The 12697-nt window shown below is 38.3% G+C and overlaps 1 protein-coding gene across 11 annotated transcripts in view; it reads left to right on the top strand.

Annotated features, from left to right (window-relative positions):
* ABI2 (abl interactor 2) overlaps positions 1 to 12697 on the top strand; it is a 109434-nt gene that overhangs the window by 55689 nt on the left and 41048 nt on the right. For 7 of the 11 annotated variants that reach the window (XM_025404248.1, XM_025404249.1, XM_025404254.1 and 4 more), the window contains 3 exons: positions 7429 to 7526; positions 11073 to 11219; positions 12000 to 12124. In XM_025404248.1, coding sequence (XP_025260033.1) covers positions 7429 to 7526; positions 11073 to 11219; positions 12000 to 12124 — 370 coding nt within the window. The remainder of the gene's footprint in view (positions 1 to 7428; positions 7527 to 11072; positions 11220 to 11999; positions 12125 to 12697) is intronic. The other 4 variants (XM_025404252.1, XM_025404255.1, XM_025404256.1 and 1 more) reach the window with 2 other exon arrangements.

The raw sequence follows: 12697 nt of genomic DNA on the forward strand, positions 1-12697 counted from the left end.
GCTTAAAATTTAAAGCCTGTTTAAGACCTAGTCTTTTTTCTTTCTACTTCTCTTTTTATCTCTTCATCTCTTCCTCAGCACTTTTTGAGCTCTGTCTTTGTTGCTCCCATTGCTGTCATACTTTTTATACTTTTCAGACAGACTCTAGAGAAAGTCATCATACTTTAGGACCAGACGTGTGGGATTTGACTCAGAAGAGACCTCCTTGTTTAAGAGTTTAACTTTTACTATTTTATACAGCATGTTTGATGCTTACTGGTTCTTGTCATCTGAAATTTGGATTAACTGTTTTTGTTTTTCTTCAGTCAAATTACAAATTTAAGAATTCATAAGGTTTTTAAAAACAGTATGGTAATAGGCCAGGCGCGGTGGTTCACACCTGTAATCCCAGCACTTTGGGAGGCTGAGGTGGGCGGATCACGAGGTCAGGAGATCGAGACCATTCTAACTAACACAGTGAAACTCCGTCTCTACTAAAAGTACAAAAAATTAGCCGGGTGAGGTGGTGGGCGCCTGTAGTCCCACCTACTCGGGAGGCTGAGGCAGGAGAATGGCGTGAACCCGGGAGGTGGAGCTTGCAGTGAGCCGAGATCGTGCCACTGCACTCCAGCCTGGGCGACAGAGTGAGACTCCATCTCAAAAAAAAAAAAACAAACCAAAAACAGTATGGTAATAGTTTTACAACAAAGGATGTACAAAGTCAGTGGATAGAATGCCATATTGGAGGTGTTTTCATATATACCTAAGGCCATATAAAAGTGGAATGTACCTTGAACTGGTTCCTATTCCCTATTCTTTTTTTTCTTTGGAAACAGGATCTCTCTCTGTTCCCCAGGCTGGAGTGCACTGGTGTGATCACGACTTGCTGTAGCCTTGACTGCCCCGACACAAGTGGTTCTCCTGCCTCAGCTTCCTGAGTAGTTGGTAGTACATGCGTGCACCACCATGCCTGGCTATTTTTTAAAAAATTTTTTGTAGTGGTGGGGTCTCACTGTGTTGGCCTGCCTGGTCTCGAACTGTGGTCAAGCCATCCTCTCACCTCGGCCTCCCAATTGTGAGCCACCATGCCTGGCCAGTACTCTTAGTAGTAAAAAGAATTTTAAGACCCTGTTACTGAGGTCAGTATGATGTGTTTGTAATGAATTTTTGTGTTGAAAACATTAAAATTGTCACTAATGAAGCTAAACTTAAGTATTTTTAAAATAAGCGTATTAGTTTAATCAAAAGTAATAAAAACTTTTGTTTCTTAACGTATTATTTCAGTTGAACATCGCCCAAGCAGATTCTTTTTTTTTTTTCTTTTTTTTTGAGATGGAGTGTTGCTCTGTCGCCCAGGCTGGAGTGCAGTGGCGCGATCTTGGCTCACTGCAACCTCTGCCTCCCGGGTTCAAGTGATTCTCCTGCCTCAGCCTCCCTAGTAGCTGGGATTATGGGTGCCCGCTGCCACGCCTGGCTAATTTTTGTGATTTTACTAGAGACGGGGTTTCACCATATTGGCCAGGTTGATCTCAAACTCCCGACCTTGTGATCCATCCGCCTCGGCCTTCGAAAGTGCTGGGATTACAGGCGTGAGCTACTGTGCCCAGCTCAGATTCTTAATAATTGATGAGCAGGGCTTAAGGGTTTTACAGCCAGCAAATTAAGAATATAATAGTTTTAAAAATTTTGCTTAGTATCTTGAAGATCCATCATTTAGCCCCATGTTTAAAAAATGGACTGTTTTCACTTGAGTACTATTTTTAGCAAGTATTTGTCATTCCTTACGGAAATATGATAAATTCCCCTTATATTTCTAGCTTTCAGGTACAGTTGAAGGTGCACTCTTAAAAATTTATCCGATACAGCACCTGGAAGAAAAGCTCAACCTTCAAGAGACCCATCTGTTTTGCCTATAAGTTCCAACCTTAAGCCATCAATTCTGTTTTGACAAAAGCCAGTTGTTAGAATCTGTTTTCAGAATCAAGCAGGAGTTTGTCCATCTTTATTTCTCTTGTTTTCTTTACCTGTTTCTCTTTCCTCTTACTCCTAATCTTATGTTCCCTTATTCTCTGTGTATTATTATTGGACTCTCGACTTGATAGGCTTTTTTGTCTTTTAACCCTTTTACTAAAAATCTTAACCTCTGTCCTGAATTTATACTCTAATTCCTGGTTTCAACTTTGATTTTCCTCAGAGGATCTTCTCGTCCTTTTCCTGATGTCCCTTAGGAATTGAAATAGGAACATACATCCTCTGAAGAGAGGGATAGCGGTCTCTAGAAAGCCAGAGAATTATGTACTACATGGGACTATAATGGGAAACAAAACTGGACAGAGAATGAAGGCCTAGAGGTGACTGACCTCAGCTTTTTCCCATCCTCACTATTTCACATACAGACACAACCTACATACACTTCACCTCTTCTATTTGTATATTTAAATTCTCTTTTCTTTTTTTTAAAGAGATAGGGTCTTGCTCTGTTGCTCAGGCTAGAGTGCCGTGGCATGGTAGCTCACTGTATCCTTGGGCTCAAGTGATCCTCCTGCCTCAGCCTCTCAAGTAGCGGGACTACAGCCCCTCCTGGAGGTTTTTTTTTTTTTTTTTAAAAGAGACATGATCTCGCTGTGTTGCCCAGTCTGGAATCCTGTTCTTTTAAAACTTAACAAGTTGAAGAAATTGTTAGGGAAGGTTTCATAGAGAAAAACTAGCTCAGGATTTTTCTTCTCACATTGATATGTCTTTTTTTTTTTTTGTAAATTTCTATAGAATCTGTAGACATTTCTTTTTTCTTTTTTTTTTTGAGATGGAGTCTCACTCTGTCACCCAGGCTGGAGTGCAGTGGTGCTATGGCTCACTGCAACCCCCATCTGCCGGGTTCAAGTGATTCTCCCTGCCTCAGCCTTCTGAGCAGCTGGGATTACAGGTACCTGCCACCACGCCCGGCCAATTTTTGTACTTTTAGTAGAGACAGGGTTTTGCCATGTTGGCCAGGCTGGTCTCTGAACTCCTGACCTCAGGTGATCTGCCCTCCTTGGCCTCCCAAAGTGCTGGGATTACAGGCATGAGCCACCATGCCCAGTCAGACGTTGCTTTTTATTTTAAGCATGTGAGTCTTATTTATTTCAAAATACCTTTAAAGCAGAGAAATCATTTTATAGACCATTTTGTCTCCTTTTTTTCCCCACATGCCTTTACTCTTGTACCTAGAGGTCTGGTAGGAGATGAATAGATGAGGGGTATACCGCATATAACATTTTAGGATGCGTCTGCCACTGTTCTGTTGTAGTAGGTCGTCTGTTATTGGGAGATTTCATAGCGGAGGTGATGTCTTCTATGAATTAGAGATATGGCTGTCCAGACATGATATTTGTAATGAATATTGTATCAGTATTCAAGGAGGTATTGAATGTACCAAAGCAGGTAGAGCAGGATACGTAGGAGCATTGTAGAAAAAGTATTAAGTCAGGCCAGGCATGGTGGCTCAAGCCTGTAATCCCAGCACTTTGGGAGGCCAAGACGGGCGGATCATGAGGTCAGGAGATCGAGACCATCCTGGCTAACCCGGTGAAACCCTGTCTCTACTAAAAAATACAAAAAAAAAAACTAGCCGGGTGAGGTGGCAGGCACCTGTAGTCCCAGCTACTTAGGAGGCTGAGGCCGGAGAATGGCGTAAACCCGGGAGGCGGAGCTTGCAGTGAGCTGAGATCCGACCACTGCACTCCAGCCTGGGCGACAGAACGAGACTCCGTCTCAAAAAAAAAACAAACAGAAGGCATTAAGTCACAATAATTGGCTTAATGGATGATGCCAGTTGTAGTGATCTCCAAGGCCTAGTCATAAAGGAACTGTTTCTACCTCTGGTGGTATTTGCATTCCTTCGTCATAACCCAGTGGGAAAGTGTTTGAGCTGTGGCCATGCATTAACCTTCATCACCTAAGTGAAATATTTCTTCTGTTTTGGAGGTTTCTCTCTGGTAGGGAAAAAGTGGGAACTTTTCCAACTTTTCTTTCTTGTACCTAATACCTGCTTCACTTAGCTCTTGAGGACTGTTCATTTTATGGAATTAAAAAAATACATAACGAAATTATCATTGATATCATAATTCCCTAAACTGTTATTCTGTGCCTGATGATAGTTCTGCTATGTTTATAACTTTAAAAAATATTTCAAGTGAAATTGCTATTATGAAGTGGCTGCAGTATTGCTCTGTTTTCCTTGTCTTGAGTTTATGGTATATGTTCTCTCTCTCGCTCTCTCTCTCTCGCTCTTGCTCTTGTTAAGTTCCTCTCCATCAGCACATAGAGATCTCATCTGTTTTGCTACTTGTCAGGAAATGTTTTATCTCTTAAATACTTCCCTCAAAATAGTTTTTTTAGGATCAATCATGATGGCTGTCTAGTAAATATATTTTTATTTGTACCAGATTTTTTTAGTTCTGAAATATAGTTTAACTTTAATTATAATATAGATTTTACCTATTATAAAAATTATTTTGTTTGGCATTGATTTCTGTTCTTCCTTTTCTTCAAATTTGATGGCATTATTTATATTCTGCATAGCATGTTTATTGTTTTACTTAATGTAGAAACATTTTTCACAAGGGAAAAGCTGCCTTGAGGAAATATTGAAAAACTCTTTTAATAGAAAAGTAATGAAATATTAGTGAGGTATAAAATTAGATTGTTTGAACATTCTACAGAGATTCCTGTTTCTTAAGTGACTTAGGTTAGTCATCCAATCCCATTAACCAAATAAATGCAGTCATTTGATGATTCTACAGATCATAAAATGTACCAAGTTATACTAATAGAAATGTCGGCCGGGCGTGGTGGCTCATGCCTGTAATCCCAGCACTTTGGGAGACCTGAGGTCAGGAGTTTGAGACCAGCCTGGTCAAACCCCGTCTCTACTAAAAATAAAAAATTAGCTGGGCGTGGTGGCGCGCCTGTAGTCCCAGCTACTCGGGAGGCTGAGGCAGGAGAATGGCTTGAACCCGGGAGGTGGAGGTTGTAGTGAGCCAAGATCATGCCATTGCACTCCAGCCTGGACGACAGAGCGAGACTCCGCCTCTCAAAAAAAAAAAAAAAAAAAACAAAAAATAAAAAAGAAATGTCCACCAGATTTTAATATATAGTTTATTTTATGCTGGTTTTTTTTTGCGGGGGTGGGGGGTGGTAGGTCTAAAGACTTATAGAAGATACTGCAATTTAAACAAAAACACCTTGCTTACCAAAACCTAAAACAAATAGAAGTTGGAAAGCTCTTTTCAAATAGTTTAGTTATCCCATGTATAGAATAAAATTCTCTCTTAAATTCCTGCTCCTTTTCCTTCCTGTTTCTAGCAGATTGATGTAGTTTTAGTGTTTGGTTCACTTCTCCCTCATCACTTAAAGTAACTTTGGGTTTTATGTTTTTTAAGGTTGAGCTTAAAGGACTTTGGTTACTACTTTAAAAAAATTTTCTGGTTTCAGAAATTAAGATATGCAGTTTTAAAAGCTATTCATTATTTGTTATATGGCTCCTAAAATTTTCCCCAAAAGTGGATTGATTTTTTTTAAAAAAACTTTCTGGCGTTTTCATTTTAAGATACGAGTAGTATACCCTCTGCTTATTAATGAGAGGGAGAGCAAGGATAAGTTAATCTTTACTCTTACTTGATAATGTTTGTTTTTATTCTTTAAAAGCAACAACAAAAGGATTACAGATAAATGCTTCACTTTAAAATATTGACATTTCAAAGGTATCATTTGTCATTAAAGATTGTTTTAACATCACACACAACTTGTTCACTGGGCTATTCATTTGAAGAATTTGTTTCTTGAGATAGTATTTCTTGCCTATTCAAATAACAAGTATTATTTTAGGATTTTAAAAAATTCCCCTTAAGCCAGGGTTGGTTTTGATAGCCTCACTTTTCTGTATACAATTATGATTTGCTTTCTGAAAATTTATATTCTGAAATTACAGTTATGAATGTATTCTGATTTCAATGGTATAATGTCTTGCAATTTTATTTAGGAAGTATAATTTGACTACTCTAGCCACGTTATTTTTAGAAAAGTTGAGGTCCTTTTTAAAAATATATTTTGAAGATGGCAATTCAAATATTATTTGAATATTAGGGTCTTAAAATAGGATCAGATATGAACCTGTGTGGTGAACACTAACCCATTGGTAGTCTCTTGAGACTGCATTTGAACTACACTTGTGAGTGACTTTTCTTAGCTTTTTGAGATAGCCAGGGCTTTCTGTGTAAGTGCTGATATACTCCTTCGGTGACCTCCATTATTCCCAGATTACCCATCTTTCCCACACTTGCATTTTCGGTTGGAGATAGAATAGTGAGTAGAGTTACGGTCCAGCTCTGACTTAGGGCTATGTTACATCTTTCTCATGCCTGAATTCACCTTCAGTTTGGGCCTGAGTGGGTTCAGTTTCCATTGGAACTAGGATATTGCCTGTGGCCCTTGTGCTGCTCCCAGTTGAATGGGATACTTCAGCCTTAACTTTCTGGTTCAGATGTTTAGGAAGCTGGCTTGAACTTCTAGCAGTTTTCAGGTAGGTGATTCCCTCATAAGAAGATACTAACTAAATCTGACTTACAAGACTGGCCCACAATTTAAAAAACTAAAATTTTCTGTGTATATTATATGATTTATCTTTATATTCTCTAGTTACAGTGGATCATATGCATAGTTGCATATTTTTATTTGGGAAATATATTTTCCTTATAAGCTTGCTATCTAAAGAAAGTTACTGGCCGGGTGCGGTGGCTCACGCCTGTAATCCTAGCACTTTGGGAGGCCGAGACTGGCAAATTCCCTGAGCTCAAGAGTTTGAGATCAGCCTGGGCAACATGGGGAAACCCCGTCTCTACTAAAATACAAGAAATTAGCCAGGTGTAGTGCCTTGCACCTGTAGTCCCAGCTACTTGGGAGGCTGAGGCAGGAGAATTGCTTGAACCTGGGAGGCAGAGGTTGCAGTGAGCCAAGATATGCCACTGCACTCCAACCTGGGTGACAGAGTGAGACTCTGTCTCAAAAGAAAAAGAAAGTTATCTTTAAAAATAAGGAATTGCTTAAAAGCATTATTGTTTTTGATTGAGTTACTCTTTATTAAAACTAAAATTTTGTAGTTATTCTATTTAATTTTAATTGAATGTAATATCAAATAGTCTAACCAGTGATCTGTTGGTGTGATGGCCTAATGGCAAATAAAGTCTTTGCGTACAAGTTTATAATGATTTGAAAATCTCACGTTAGGAAGAGTCCTTTGAGTACAACTGTAGAATAATAGTAGAGTAGAAATTGCATATGAAATGCATGGCCTCTAATTTTTTCCCTGTATTTAAACCTTCCCCTCCTTTGTTACGTAGTGTAGCATTATTTCCCAAAAATGCCACTTTATTTCACTGCATACAAGTTTGAGTTTTCCTTAAAATTTTTTAGGTGAGTACCCAGAACATGAAGATGGGTGGGCTGCCGCGTACCACACCTCCAACTCAGAAGCCCCCTAGTCCCCCTATGTCAGGGAAAGGGACACTTGGGTGAGTATATAACTAAGTAGTAATTGAAAACCATTTCATGTAGTATTGTTTAAAAAGGAAGCACAACATATATTTAAATTATTTTTTGAGTATTTGAAGAGAGAACATTTTCTTTGTAGGATTATTGTTTGTGTGTATAACTTTCTCTTCTCTTGGGAAACACATTTTTATAGTTCAAAAAGATTCGTTTAGAAATTGTTTTTCTAGTGAATTTAAAATTTGAGGTAAAATCCTAGCCCAAGTTCATGATTTATTGTAAATTGCAGTCTAATTTTAATTCCTTTTCTTTCAGAAAATTTATATAGTGTTTTATATTACAGTTTAACTCCAACTATCCATTTTAAGCTGTGTAGATTATAAAATTCTGTAAAACCTACAAGAATATTGAGCTTTAGGCCAGGTGTGGTGGCTCATGCCTGTAATCTAGACACTTTGAGAGATGGCAGTGAGCAGATCACTTGAGCCCAGGAGTTTAAGACTGGCATGGGCAACATGGTGAAACCCTGTCTCTACGAAAAATACAAAAATAAGCTGGGTATGGTGGTGCATGCACCTGTAGCTCCAGCTACTCGCGAGGCTGAGACAGGAGGATCACTGGAGCCCAGGAGGTTGAGGCTGCAGTGAGCCGTGATCATACCACTGTGCTGCAGCCTCTGTGGCAGAGTGAGACCCTGTCTCAAAAAAAAAAAAAAAAAGAAGAATATGGAGCTTTATTTTAGTCCTACAGAGTTGGGCTCTAGATTTGACATTTGGCAAAAATGACCAATTAATGGAAAAGCTTGACTTTTTTCTTCTAGAGCATCGTATTATAAACTTGGCTTATTGTGATTGAGATTTATGATTAGGTTGGCATAGTATAGCCCAGAAGCCAGATGATTAAAATTCTGTTTCAGCTGTGCTGTAACTTTATAGTTCCTGCATAGTCAGCTGCCGAGAATTCAGTTTTTTCATCTGTAAAAGGGGGGGTAATATTTGTCCTCTATCAACTTTTCAGGGTCACTGTACCACAAATTGGATTTTAAAAAATGTATAAGACAAAGACAAAATGTTTTGACAACCATTGGCTTTATTATATATGCTAAACAAGTTTTTAATTGACAGTCTTGTTTTTGGCTCCCTCACCACTACCACCACCACCATCACTACCACCACCACCACCAGCAGCAGCAGCAGCAGCAGCAGCAGCAACAACAACAACAACAAAAAAACAACCACAAACCTTCCAAAAACCAAAACCCAGTCAAGCACTGTGAATCACGATAGGACAAACTGATTTGAGATACAGTGGAGGATAGTGCTGAAAGAGGGATAATAGGACAGTAGGAGACCAAAGAATAAAAATAAATTCCAACCAGGAATAGGATGACTCTATTAGGGGTAGACAAAATAATTCTGCGTAGAGAGAGAGAAAATCTAGTGGATCAAGTAAGATTTAAACTTCAAGGTAGAATGTAGATGGCATAGTAGTGTATAATGTTGCCAGGGGTGGGGGTAGAGAGATGAAGAGGAACTCTGTTTTTATTTTCCTATGGAAGCATTTACATTTGTGTCATGTGTAGTGCCTTATGGATTTTGTTGGGTTTTAAATCAAAATTGTTAGTAAGATAAGTTACTTAGTCCCTAGAAAGTCCCTAGAAAAATGAAACTTTGTGTTCTCAAGTTTTGAAGATTTGCTCATATACCAGTGTTTGTTTTCCTTGTATATTAGCAATGGTTCTGCAGGATCCTTGAGGACCACAGTTGCTGAGACCCACTCTGCTAGTTGATGGCTATAACCTATTTTTCCACATAGTCTTTGCCTTGTCACATTTTGTTCCTTTGCTTGTTTAAAGAAAAATCTTCTTTTTGTCATTGCCTTCACTCTATAGTTCTCAATTATCAAAGAATTTTTACTTGGATGCAACAGAACTTGTTATTTTTTTTGAGACAGTCTCAATGGAGTGCGGTGGTACAATGTTGACTCACTACAACCTCTGCCTCCTGTGCCCAGGCAATTCTCTTGCCTCCGGGCGATTCTCCTGCCTCAGCCTACTGAGTAGCTGCGATTACAGGTGCATGCCACCATTCCCAGCTAATTTTTGTATTTTTAGTACAGATGTGGTTTCACCGTGTTGGCCAGGCTGGTCTCAAATCCTGAGCTCAGGTGCTCTGCCCACCCCGGCCTCCCAAAGTGCTGGGATTACAGGCATGAGCCACTGCACCCGGCCACAACAAAACATTTTTATTGCCTAGGAAAAATTGTCTGAAAATTAGATGTTGGAGAAATTAATGTTTCCCATTTTATTTTTTAATAATTGCATTATAATTTAAGAGATGCTGGAACTTCCTTTTAGTATTTTAAATCCAAAGTCCAACATTACTTTTTCCTCTTTTGACCCAAGATTTCATCCAGTGTCCCTTATTTTATTTTTAATTACCAATGTATATACTTATGTAAGGAGACTTTGAAGGGTAGTAGAGTAAATTGCAAAGTGATTTCATCCAAAATCAGTGATCCATAACTTGAGTGCCCCAGGAGAGCAATAGTTAAAGAAACTCTGGGATCCATACATTAAGTCATTAGAGCAACATCATTTCAGGAAAAGAAAACTTTTTAATTTTCACATGTTGATCAGTTCTTATTCTTTTAGTGACCAAGATCTCATCTAAAATATGTCAATTGACTGTTTATCATAAAGAGTTTGGAAGCCTAAGTAGAAATGAGAACTAATTTAATAATCACTAATTTCCCCATGTGCATCCTGTTTCCTGTCATATTTCCTTTCTTCCCTTTTTCATCCTCCTTATGAGGAAATTTTGGGAAAAGGTGGGAAATATGTGTTAATAAAATCCAGTCTGATTTGTATTTTACAGTTCAAAGTAAATAATATAGAAAGGCTGTTGTGGTGGTCATTCGCTTCCCCCCACCTTTGTAAATGTTGAACTCTGAGGAGGGAAAGAGAAAAGAGATCAAGGTGAAAGTTGAGGGAGAAAGTGAGAATGGAAGATGAGATTAAAGTGTGTATTTTTGTATACAGATGTACTTTAATTTCTATGTATTTGGTATATAGAAAGGGAAATGAGTTATTATGGCTAGTAATGATCATCAGTGTGGGGGTTATAGATCCGAAATCTAGATTTGTGGTTCCTGTCTTTGAATATCTTTGGTTAGGGAGAGAAGGGAGAGGAGAATAATTAGTGCATTCATGAAGTACAGTTGGGAGACTTCAATATGATATCAAAAGAATTCCAACTCTTCTAAGAAGAGAGTAGGGTCTGGGAAATATTGGCTTAAATGGTAGAGAACCTTTGTGCTCTTTGAGAATAAATGAACAAAATTGCATTAGCCCAGGGAAATGAGGTTGGAGACTGAAAAATAACAATATTCACCAAAACCCTAATGGTAGAGAAGTGATACATTAGTAAAGACTGAAATTGGTAGCTGGGTTATGTTAAAACACATTTCCTATCTCTGATTACAAATTGTATCTCACTGCTGGCAACTCTTTGAATTTATTGTGCCGAAACTTGCTTAATCATACAATACATACGCTCTTCTTTTTGTAGGCGGCACTCCCCCTATCGCACACTGGAGCCAGTGCGTCCTCCAGTGGTACCAAATGATTACGTACCTAGCCCAACCCGTAATATGGCTCCCTCGCAGCAGAGCCCTGTGAGGACAGCTTCTGTGAATCAAAGAAATCGAACTTACAGGTATTTTCTCTACCTCAGTGCAAAATGTGATGGTCATAGTACCATAATCTGTTCAGATTACTTCAGGTAAATCTCTCATTTTCCAAGCACTAAGTTCTTTTCCTCACTCTCCTCTCCCAAACCTCATCTGATTTCACCTCTCTCTCCTCATGTTCTGATGCAACTTTGAGCAGTCAGGAAGTTGATAAAGAACAGACATCTCGAAGTGCAGACTTCTCTCCAAGTTTTAAGAGTTTAGTTGATCTGGAAAAAAAATTATGGACCAAATGTGGGAAATGTCAGGTTGTTTTTTGGTGGAACTTTACAGATGAAAAACTATACATAATAAAACATTAATATGGGATCGTACATCAAAGTATGATTGTGAATTAAAATTACTCAAATCTGTTTAGGAAAATGTTTTTATTATAAAAGAAGTTTCTTCAGATAGGCATTAAACTGGAATATAAAAAGGCAATATTGTTTTAATGTGTTAAACCTCAACATTTATCACTTATATTTCTGGATAATTTTTTCAAAATGTCAAAACAAGCTTATTGAACTCAGTTTTTCCCTCAACTTTATTATGAAAAATACACACACACACACACACACACACACACACACACACACTTTTTTTAACCTGTCACTGACTTGGAGCTCAAGGAAATTTTTTTTTGAAGTGGAACGCTTTTGAATTACCTTTATTGTAGCTACATTCATCTCAGAAAATGTTGGGAAGTGCTGATGATCTCTTACTGTTTATAAATACTCATGTTTTGGTGGCTCTTATTTCTTTAGCAGCAGTGGGAGTAGTGGAGGGAGCCACCCAAGTAGTCGGAGCAGCAGTCGAGAGAACAGTGGAAGTGGTAGTGTGGGGGTTCCTATTGCTGTTCCTACTCCATCTCCTCCCAGTGTCTTTCCAGGTAAAACATTCATGGTGCCTCATCTTCACTTTTCCTTTCTGAATTTGATTCAATTTGTGATTTAATTATGGTGGGCTTTCTTCATAATCAGGATTTTTTTTTTCTTTAGGAATCATAAATATTGGGAAGTCTTTATATATTTGTTATTTGTAATCTAGTGATTTGTAAGTGTTTGCTCAGTTTGCACTTCTCTTTATGCCTTTGGTGATGTGGCTCAGTTGCTGCTTTCAGGTTTCAGATCACACTTTGTTACGAGTTACAAGTTTAATTCCAGCTAGTGTTATGACATTGCAGTCTTCGGACGCAGTGGGAACTGAGTGTGAGAATCATATTAGTAACAGAAGATTGGGCAGATAATGAAAAGTAGTTTTGACAGTTAAATTTAGTGGACGTATTGGAATTTAGTAGTCTCTGAAAATGCTACCCTCTTTGAAACCGAAAAGTTGCTTATTTGATTCGAGGAGATACACACTTAAAACTTAGTTTTGAAAACATGACACAAAATACATTAATAGAATGTTACATACTTAATTACTTATAGTAACAAGTAGATAATGCCTTTTAAAAATCGTA

This window comes from Theropithecus gelada, chromosome 12, assembly GCF_003255815.1.
Source record: "Theropithecus gelada isolate Dixy chromosome 12, Tgel_1.0, whole genome shotgun sequence".
Taxonomy (NCBI): domain Eukaryota; kingdom Metazoa; phylum Chordata; class Mammalia; order Primates; family Cercopithecidae; genus Theropithecus; species Theropithecus gelada.